Source organism: Argopecten irradians, chromosome 1, assembly GCF_041381155.1.
Source record: "Argopecten irradians isolate NY chromosome 1, Ai_NY, whole genome shotgun sequence".
Taxonomy (NCBI): domain Eukaryota; kingdom Metazoa; phylum Mollusca; class Bivalvia; order Pectinida; family Pectinidae; genus Argopecten; species Argopecten irradians.
This window is the reverse complement of record NC_091134.1, coordinates 51,720,906-51,732,116: the sequence shown is the minus strand read 5'-3', so window position 1 is coordinate 51,732,116 and position 11,211 is coordinate 51,720,906. Positions and strand designations below refer to the sequence as shown.

Below are 11,211 nucleotides of genomic sequence, written 5' to 3'. Positions count from 1 at the left end.
GTATAATGTATTTTACATGTAATTGATATGTTTTTTATGAGGAAAGAGAGAAATAAGCAAGAAAAAGGATTAACTCAACTGAAGATTTACATATGATTTATACATTAATTTAATGGCTGTCAAATTTATACCCTAAAATAATGTTTATCATGCCACTGGATATTGTGACTAGCCCTTGATGGGTATATATTATCAAGAAAATAGGCAATAAAGAGGAAAAGAATTAACTCGACATGGTTTATACAGTTTAAATGTTTGATGGAGTGCCTGTCAAATTCGCTTCATAAACTTAAAATCATAAAAATGTATTTCGCATTTGTTTGGTGTTGTAACCTCATCTTTGGTCATCGATATAATCCTTATTATGTTATAATTGATTTTTAGAAAATTTTCATTTTTATTTCGAAAGGTAATGGGCCTTTAAAATTGTATGTAAAATGTGAGATCTGGTGATAGATATGGGTTTAAATTGTTAAGGTTTCCGAACTGAACAACGTTCGACGGATGACGCACTTCTTTTAAAATCCCAATATGAGTACATGTTACGTTACGAATATATGCCTATATTTACTTGGTTAGGAAAAAAATCCCAGTTCAATAAAGAGAAAAAAATAGAAAATTTAAATTCAGAAAATAAACACGGAAAACCGAAAATATTTCAAAATTCGAATTCTAAATTGGATCATCAATAAAAAAATAACTAACTCTCTCTCTCCCCCCACCTCCCCCACAACTCAACTATCAAGTACATCCCTTATTTCCTTAATATACATGTATGTATATATAGGTTTAATAATCAACATTTCATCACACTCTTGATGTGCTGTAACAATTAAAATCGAAATCTGGGTTACAGTATTTCTACCTAAAATAACTTCGCTAGGTACATATTTACACGGGACCACTAGAAGGTGACCTACGCATATCATATCTAGTGATTTTCTAAAACCTATGCTTCTCCATGTCTTTACTCTTTATTTCTTTCCAACAAAATAGATGTTGCCAAATTAGTAATTATATTACATATATGTCCATATACGATGTCAAAGCTATAACATGGAGATCAGTCGAACAATTAAGGGAGCTATAACTTAAACTCAGAAATTGAAGTAATCGGTAATTAAGCGTTTTGAAATAGTTTCCGATGTAACATAAACATTATCTATATAAATGTTTAATAGCAATAATAAGAACTTAAGCACTAGCCTTATGTAATGTATATATACATGTAGTTTCTAATATACACAGAGGTTTTAATTTTGCTAAATTCGCGGACCCATCCAAATTCGCGAAATTTATTTTACTTCGAAAAAATTAACAAAATCATGGTTTCACATATTATAGTATGTCTTTTGAATGACGCTTTCAAATGTTACATAGATGATTCGCAAAGGTAAGTCCCCGCAAATATTTTCAAAACAGTAAATCGTGAAACTTGACATGCACCCACGAAATTTAAAGTCTATATACACAGTATATAAACATGTTCGCGCATCTACGTTGAACCGTTTTGGAGTTAGACAACAAACTGTAATTTGTTAAATTTTTTTCATAGTAACAGATAAAATACCAAAAATAGAAGGTTCGGATAGCAAAAGGTACAACAATTACACCAGCCTAACATATACACAAAGTTTCGTGAAAATAAGTTGAAAGGTTTCGGAGTAAGGTAACTCTAAATTTGTGTCATCACATATGCAATTTTCCAGCATTTCTCATGTCGGTGCAGGGACATCACACATATATTGATGACGTCGTTAACAATGCAAAACGTGACGTCAAAATTCGTTAAAAAGCACATCGGCCCAGATCGGCCCTGTGGCAGTCAACGTAAAAGTCAGATCGGCCCAAATCGGCCCTGTGCACGTGGCAGCCTAAGGGTTAAGTTTATCGATAGTCCAAATGCAATATATTAGTCCGGACAATGATATGATTAACAAAATGACATTCGGTTACTGTGTAGTTTTTGTTTTTTCAAGCGTGTAAAACCATGGAAATACAATTTTCTTTTTTTTTTCGAAAATTGCAAAAAAGTTATTTCAACCGAAATATTACAAATATGCTCTATATCGTTTTATTTAAATGAAATGTGAATCATAAATTATTGTCACAAACATGCCATGAATGTATTCTTTACGGCGACCATCACGTGACAATATGATATTGGTCAGCTAGCAATAATGATAATAATAATAATGGACTAGATCTAAATTTTCATTCGTTTACACATTGAGACAAAGACTCTTCTCACACATGGTCGAATATAAAACATGTACAGTAATGTATTTACAATATAGTTAATAAATATACAGTAATTATAAAAACAATGGCAACAAAAATATCACAGAAATAGTAAATCATTTTAAAGAATAAATTGTTATATCACAAAACAAAATCCTAGTATCACAGACTAAAGAAATAGTAGAAAATTTCCATAAGTGTATGCATTATAAAATGCATTGCAACTAAAGAAATATAGAAAATTTCCATAAGTGTATGCATTATAAAATGCATTGCAACTAAAGAAATAATAGAAAATTACCACAAGTGTATGCATTATAAAATGCATTGCAATAAGTGATACTGAAATAATGAACACAAGTGCATGTATGTGTCTTGCATACATAGAGGTCAATATTGCAAAAATAAAATTTGACCGATTTTAGCAAAATAAATATACAAGCATACATCAAAATTATAAGGAATTTTGTTACTGTGACTCTTGCAGGAAGGCTATTCCAATGTGCTGGGCCATTGATTTTTTTTAAAAATGTTGAACTTTTTACGCCTGGTAAGACATTTTGCCATTGTTAAAGATCCCTTTTGAACGGGATTTATGCTATATACTAGCATGTTACCATCTAGGCAGGCAGTACACATATTATTCATATTTTTTTTTACATCAAAATACATTATTGTGTGTAATTTGTAGGTGAAAGGCATGCGGTGTGATTTGACAAATACGTATCCAATGGGAACATTATAATCTACATCTGAAACTAGTCGTAGTGTCCTTGTATGGATTCGTTCATTTTTTTAACAAATATCTGTGAACAGGGTCCTTAAATGTTGGAACGATATGCATTATATGGCAAAATAAAATAATAATGGTATGTGATTCTAGCAGACATTGATGGGTATTTTTTATTCTGTACAGCTGATGCTGTTTAAAAATTGATTTTGTTTTCAAAACATGTTACGCTTGCAATCATTGCAGAATTCATCATCGATCATCAATCTTGCATATACTTGTCTTAAAAGTAACATAATATTGCTTGTGTACCTTAATAACGTACTTGACACATTGTACCTGGTTGATGGTTTAGACATACTATTATGAATTTCATCGAAATCAAGTGAAATCCTCAATGGTGTCGTGGAATTTTTCAATAGTTTTGTTAATATTTAAGGAAAAAGGATGAACCATAGTTTCATGTAACATGTTGTTTCGTAGTTATTTGCGATAGTTAACTTCACTGGATTGCCCCTTTACACCTTAAGTAGAACATACATATATTTAGAGCTTGGCATAAATAAATGAATATTTACACACTAATACTACGAAATGTCATAGTGTTTATATCAGCACCATAAAATCTTTTCAACGCTGCAAGGTAATGAACACGATTTCTGAAAAGAAAACAATTATCGGTAAGAAATGAATGGCTGGATGTTACTTATTTAGTAGCCATTTAATGTATTAACTATCAACTGTGTAAATTTGTGTTTACGAAATATTCGGCTTTAAGTATATGCTGTTAATCAAATCAAAATGTGACGAATACATCGAAAATAATATTGCAATTTAGAGACGATTTATATTCATACAAGATCAATTAACGATAAAGTAAAGTATCCATTACATTACCTTTGGGCAGCTGTACGCTTATTTTGTCCATAGAGATTAAGGATGGCCCAACCTGTAAAAAATGGTGACATTATAGATAAATATACATTGAAACAATCACATACATTATACAATGACATGATTCAAATTATTAGGAACACGAATATAATTTGAAAAGAACTAGAAATGATGATTACCTTTGTTTGGTTACAGAAAACTGAAGTATTCACAAGTTGAGTTTTTCTGAGTGTGGACTAGTGCTGGATTTTCTTTGTATGATTTGTCGTACAAGATTTTACAACTACAGCAACGAATCTCATCACCTGTAAGGGAAAGAAAAATGTTATCCATAGCAAAATCATTAAATTACTCTAACAATAGAGAGTAAGCTTTTTAAGCGCGATGATCATTTAGGATAATTTTGGAAAAAAATCTAAATCAATCTAAAGAAAATATCGTTTGATTTCATCCTATGCCTACTGTTTTAAGTAAATACATACTAGAAAATCTAAAATATAAACGTAGTCACACGAACATATTGTAACTTGCACATATTTAATTCGTATGTATATATCATATTGTGGTAGTTAATACGGCTCCAAATCAACCCTGATGGTCAAATGAAATAGAGCATTTTGAAATCTTTTTAGCGATGATTTTGTTGGAATTCCATAGCTTGATCGAAAAGCTGCGTTTACACATAACCTTTGTACGTGTACATTATGAGTCTTTTCATTTTATTACAGACAGATGGCACGTTTTCTAATACAAAATATACATTACATTTTTACCCATATACAATTTAACAGAGAATATACCATCTGATTGATAACCTACCATCGTAATAGAATCCATGTTTTACAAGAGATTTCCATACATGTAAAGGAGGCTTCAAATGTTGGAAGCTGTCTTTCCGTTCTTGCGGTGTTTTCATGTCACAATTAAGCTCTCTCGTTGGTTGGGGCAGCCTCGTGGATTTTATATGATTAACAGGAGGTCGTAGATGTGCTGGTTGCAAGTTTGCTGTTCCCTCGTTTTGAAAACTGCCTTCTTCGTTACGTTTTTTGCAATTGCATTTCCGGAATGATACCTCGAAGCTCCTACAGGCGGTAAGGACGACATTGTGTTACTGCTATGTTGTCGTGGTGGCGGAAGTTCGCAGTCTTCTTCCCGTACATTGCGATGTCTGCATCCAATCTTATGATGCTTGTCAATGTCTGATTGATCTCCACCTTTAAAATCTGAAAGACTATATGAACAATCGCATTCCAAACAGGTCACAACCCCATCGACATGGTAAAATCCGGCTCGTGCGAGCACTGGATATAGGTAACTGTTATTTGCTATATAAAGGAAGGATAAAAGTCTCATGACTGAATCTAGCAAATCCTCACGATTTTCGGAAGGCGTGATGGTATCTGTGGACGGCAGCTTGAAATGAGTATGACTTCTTTGTGCCGTAGGTGGGAAATATCCACGCCTATAGAGGTCAGTTACGTACAGAGATACAAGCTCAATGTAGACAGATATGTTAACATTCCCAGCATCCGATTGTGATGACCTTTCATTACCAGGACTATGAAACCTGATTACTCTTGAGAAAAATCGTCGTGAAAACGCATCATCTTTTCTGTATTTTTTGTGATCAGTTTGTTGACTACGTCTACAAACGATCAGCCTAGCAAGAAGATCCGATCTCCACATTTGAAGAGTTCCAGTAAACTTTGCAGACGGCTTCCCGTTGTCTTGTAAGATAAGTGTCATAGTGTATGCTTTCGGAACATATCCTCTATTAACCTCGTTTTCTTTCGGAATGAAATATCCATATTGCCCAACGCAACCAAAGCTCAGTTTTTTTGACATAAATGTTTTAACACTAACACAAATGTCACCAGCTTGTTGTGTTCTATCATGTGTCTGTAGGTTTGTCAAATGCACTGGTTTTATGAAGACGTTCGAACCAGGCATTGTAATGATAGGTGGTTCCTGCTTATCATCAGACGTCAGTTGGACTTTTCGTAGATCAAGTATACCAACAACACCAGCGTTGCTGCGATTAAAATAGAAAATAAAATACTTTATAAAAAGCTGTCTATGAATGTCCAAAGTTATTAAACCATTCAAACATACTTTTTATTTATTACAAATGTCTAGTTTAGATTGTTTTATTATATGCCATATAATCAGAGTATCGTAAACGTTATTAAATTCATAAATTACAATTTAGTCGCAACATTAAATTAAAAACAAAACACCAGCAACAAATTGTAATTTTAGCGTAAATTAGCTGACACTATAAACGCGCTAAAGTATGATTATCATTACAATTAGTAAGAAGGTACGTATAACACCATCAACAATAATGTTGGTCATGGATATACCATTATAAAAATAAAACATAGAGATTGTCATACATAATGACAGGCTCGGGACAGATAAAAATGGCGAACTTAGTGATTTATTATACAACTTGAAATTTAAATAAGTCCGAAAATGATTCTTATCACGCGATTTCATCGTGAATATTTCAAATGAAAACGTGACAAGTGAATACCTTGAGTCCATAGTCCACATTCCTCTAGATATTGATGATCTCTCGTGTCGAGGAGGATTCATCCTGTCAATTCGTAAATCAATTCGAAATTATATACGGCAGAAAGTGTCGGAAGTAGAAGACATCGACGACGCATATTGACATATATATTATGTATAACATTTTTCAACAGAGCAGGAAAATGCTTATTTTGAACAAATTGTTTCCTCGATCACTTTCTCATATGTATAGTTGCAACAACCATACAAATATGTATATTATAGCATTAACTCCTTTTAAACCAAAGTTGATTGTCAATAAAATGTGTTAATTGATTATTAAATTCATGACTGATATTGAAAATATGAAATGAGTGATAGGATGGTGTGGTGGTTACGCCAACACTCGCCTTTTACCTAGTTGACCGGAGTTCGATCCCCGGCACGGACATGTATATTCTGTTTAGTTTAAACACATGTTATTTGAAATCATTCAAATACATTTTAATGCTAGTTAGGTAACTTAGTAACGCCCTCTTTCATACACTATTGTACAATGGTAACTGGTAGCATTTCTTAAGCAGTTAAAATTGTAAATATAAATTTAACGCGAGTTGTTCTAGTTGGCTGCATGTCTGATGTTGATGAATTTATTTAATTTTTGTCCACTTATCAAAACAAACGGTGGGTATTCGTTATAACAAAGCAATGCTATACTTTGGTGGTACGATAAATCAAAAAATACACTTTTACAGTACGATCATAAATCAAATAGTTTTCATTATAAGTCATAAACCTGTTACATACTTACATAGTGTTTTCAACGAAACAAGTTAAACCCTAGTCTCTTTCACATTTAATGATCTGAAGTTTATCCTTCAGTTTAATCCTTTTTTAAAATGAATATCCAACAATTCAGTAACTTCCTTATTGACCAGATTGCATGACTCAATCAATACATAAAATATACACCCACAGCGTTCAAGAGTCTGTTACTGACTGATACTTCTGAGTACTGATGTATAGGGAAATAATTGATTTCAAATTACTCATGCAAAAATAAAACAACTCGTATGATGCAACGCTTTTAGAGTATTGCCATATCCTTAGAGTTAGATCTCTAATATTTCTGTTGGGGCCACACAAGCGGAATCAAAGCTGAGTCATATATTCTGTCATTACGATCAACAGATATAAGATAAAAGGTGACATAATCTATCAGATCATTTTCGTACAAATGTGCACGCGAAGAACGAGTTTATGCACATATTGTACAATGTATCACTTATTTAAATAGCTTGCTATATTTCCTTTTCATCCTCTCCATCGCTAAGGTCAAGCGTTTATGAGTTTAAACTGAAACTAATGATTTTACATCTGTTGCGAAACACATCTAAAACATTATCTTATAGCTCTGGTTTGCCGATATGAATGAGCTAGTGTCTTAATGTTGGAGAAAATCTACAAGAAACCGTTCTTAACCGGACAGTTGGACCCATACAATTCAGGTGTAAGGCACATGTGACATCCCCCAATCAACTTATTACTCCTTTTAGGATATCTCATATTGTGTCAAAAGACCCCCTCTCATCGTCAACAGTCAGATATGTTTGTGTTTGATTTGGCGAGTTTGTGATTAAATGTGGCGAGTTTTGGGATTAAATATGGCGAACTTTGTGATTAAATACATGTATGGCGAAATTTGTTATTAAATATTACACATATGAACCATGGGAACAAATCGTTGTGTCAGAAAACCATACACATACACATCGAAAATAAAACAGTTTGAATTTTAAGGATAATAACTATTGATACGTACGTAGACAATGACATCACTGTAAATAGACTGGTGTTCCAGGTGTTGAGACTGAGATACAAAATGTCGGATAGAGATGATTATTGGCGATATCGACTCAAAGGGCATAATCAGTGCGTCTAGGACTTCATTGCTAATTCTTCATTCTAATACTGGGTATACCAATATCGGCGCAAGTTGTAGGACACTGAATCATAAAAAAGCGCAAGATATTCTTCCTTCAAGTCCTCTTCCTAGTCTGATATGAATTAAATTTTAATGGTTAAAACTGCGAGTAATTAAGGTCAACTTAAATTGTGATATTACCAAGTTGTACAACGAATACGTATATAATGTATCATTGACTGAGACGTCTACTAGCATTGATGTTATCATTATATAAATCATTCACATGCATTCTGTATTCTCTATCTTAGTTTGCTGCAACACAGTACATTTTGTATTTTAGAAGTTTACATCCTGAATACACTGAACAAAATAAGTGTAGCTCTATATACCTATGTAATAAGGAAGTAAAAACTTACATGGGTTTATGGCGTTGAACAATTTATCCCATACCGAAGTAATGGTGTCTGTTTTCTTCCAACTTCATTAACATGAGATATATACAATGGTTTCCTTACTTCGTTTGAAACAGCCTACAGAGGATGGACCAGTTTAGTACATATTCTCGCGTTAATAGCACAAGGAAGTAAATCAAGCAAGCAGACGTCATTCGACTGGCATTATTCCACTTATAATGTGAGGTCTATGGGAGTTGTTTTTAATATATTTTATGTCGATTAAAATTGTAAGTGTTTTATAGTCTGAACTACGAGTACTTAATTCCAACCACTTTCTGCAAAACGCAGTTTTTAAGAAATAACCCTGTGAAAATCCCAATGACTCATTTCTCATATACAACCAGTACCTTTACAGATCATAGGTATATATATAATGTTCACTCAAGTAAGACATTCGAATACACGATTTTGTATTACCTGTTTATTTATATAGTACACCGGAAATAACGGGTGCATTATAAATAGAACCTAGTGGTTCTCAGAAAAAAATCACATGATAATTTGTGTTCTTAGAAAATTTTTCTTACATAATCAAACGAACTGTAAACATCATATTTTAACCATATGGTATCAACATTTCAGTAGTTTTTTTGTTGAAGTCGCGGCTGTTTACTTGAATTATTTAGTTTTGCTTCACTTTATGCTACATGGAAATAGAAAATTAGTCCACCATTCTATGACATCATGGTGAAGCATTATATTTTGTAAATCTAGTATGGTGTTAACAATTTAGTTTATTGCTACGGGTATATGGCATGGCTACGAGTATATTGTACTGGAATATATCGCATGGCTACGGGTATACCATTATTTTATTATGGCTTTTTTCCAGAGAGAAAAGCTATCCTGTGGTGTTGTCTGGGGAGGTATAGTCCTCGAGTCGAAGCAATATAACATTTGTTGATTACCACCACCTCAGGTTAAATATTATGAACTAGAGCACAGTAACCAATGAAATATTTAAATTTTTAATATCTCATAGCTACGGGTATATTGTACTGGTATATCTCATAGCTACGGGTATATTGTACTGGTATATCTCATAGCTACAGGTATATTGTCCTGGTATATCTCATAGCTACGGGTATATTGCACTGGTATATCCCACAGGGACTTGTAACGTAGGTTGTGAGAAAGTCTGTTGTGTATACGTGTGTACTATAGGCCTATATACTATATAAAAGGACAAGGGAACCAACGGCTCGCTTGGAAGAGGTACACCTGCCTCTACAAAAGTCGCCGGTATTCCGTCAAACATGGATAAATATGTATATATTTAATACTAATATATTCTTAAATAAATTTTCGATACGGAAAACCCAACTTCAGACACGAAATAATATATTAACATACCTTTATTTCACTATGAACGCGGAAAATGCAGTCAGATTTCCTCACTGTCGTTTTGCTTGTCCACTGAAATCTAGGTTAAACACGTTTGAGTGGATATTGTGTACCCCATACCCGGACCCGAACTGGAAACCCCATATACATAGTGCCTGTATACTAAAAGCTACAATATTAATGTGGTAACGGTAAAGTAAAACATTAGAGTCTCGACTTAAGTTAGATTCTTCAATTAATGATACGTGTATTTCAAATAAAGGTACTTCTAAGAACCTTAACCATAAAACTTAATTTATACAAAGTCTGGGTACAGAATTCCAGTGCAGTATCGGGTAAGGGCGGGTACACTAAAAAGGTACCCATCATCAATTACAATATGGCGGATTATACGAACAAGAGTCGAGTGCTGGATAAAAAAGAGTGATTCCTCGCTTCGTTGTTGGATCGGATTAATGAAAGAGTTATCGGAGATAGCCTATTTGTATTTGCAATGGGAAAATATCACCAGAAACGTGTAATGAATGCATACAAAATTTGTTACAACGGGAATATGAGGTATATCTTTGACCCTAGATTTCACTGGACAGGCAAATCGACAGTGAGGGTAATTGTACTGCATATTCATAGCTACGCGTTCATATTGTGAAATATAGGTATGTTAATATATTATTTCGTATATCTCAAGTTGTGTTTTCACTGTATCGAAAATTTGTTTAAGAATATATTAGTATTAAATATATACATATTTATCCATTTTGACGGAATACCGGCGACTTTTGTAGAGGCACTGTGTACCTCTTCCAAGCGAGCCGTTGGTATCCCTTGTCCATTTGTATAGTATATAGGCCTATAGTACACACGTATACACAACAGACTTTCTCTACAACCTACGTTACAAGTCCCTGTGGTATATACTTCCATAGCTACGGGTATATTGCACTGGTATATATCATAGCTACGGGTATATATTGCACTGGTATATCCCATAGCTACGGGTATATTGTACTGGTATATATCATAGCTACTGGTATGTTGTCCTGGTATATCCCATAGCTACGGGTATATTGTACTGGTATATCTCATAGCTACGGGTATATTGTACT

General features: G+C 33.5%; 1 protein-coding gene across 3 annotated transcripts; it reads right to left on the bottom strand.

Moving 5' to 3' along the window:
* Positions 1-578: 578 nt before the first annotated feature.
* On the bottom strand, positions 579-9,117 carry LOC138332311 (uncharacterized). Of its 3 annotated transcripts, XM_069280358.1 has the most exons (7): positions 8,723-9,117; positions 8,202-8,385; positions 6,402-6,464; positions 4,685-5,897; positions 4,045-4,170; positions 3,869-3,920; positions 579-3,630 (listed from the first exon to the last, which is right to left on the bottom strand). In XM_069280358.1, the coding sequence occupies exons 2-4, from the start codon at positions 8,213-8,215 to the stop codon at positions 4,826-4,828; spliced, it is 1,149 nt and encodes a 382-aa protein (XP_069136459.1). In that variant the 5' UTR covers positions 8,216-8,385; positions 8,723-9,117; the 3' UTR covers positions 579-3,630; positions 3,869-3,920; positions 4,045-4,170; positions 4,685-4,825. The 3 variants fall into 3 exon arrangements, with proteins under 3 accessions (XP_069136459.1, XP_069136467.1, XP_069136475.1); XM_069280366.1 differs by lacking the exon at positions 3,869-3,920; XM_069280374.1 differs by lacking the exons at positions 8,202-8,385; positions 8,723-9,117 and adding an exon at positions 7,191-8,080.
* Between the last annotated feature and the right edge of the window lie 2,094 nt (positions 9,118-11,211).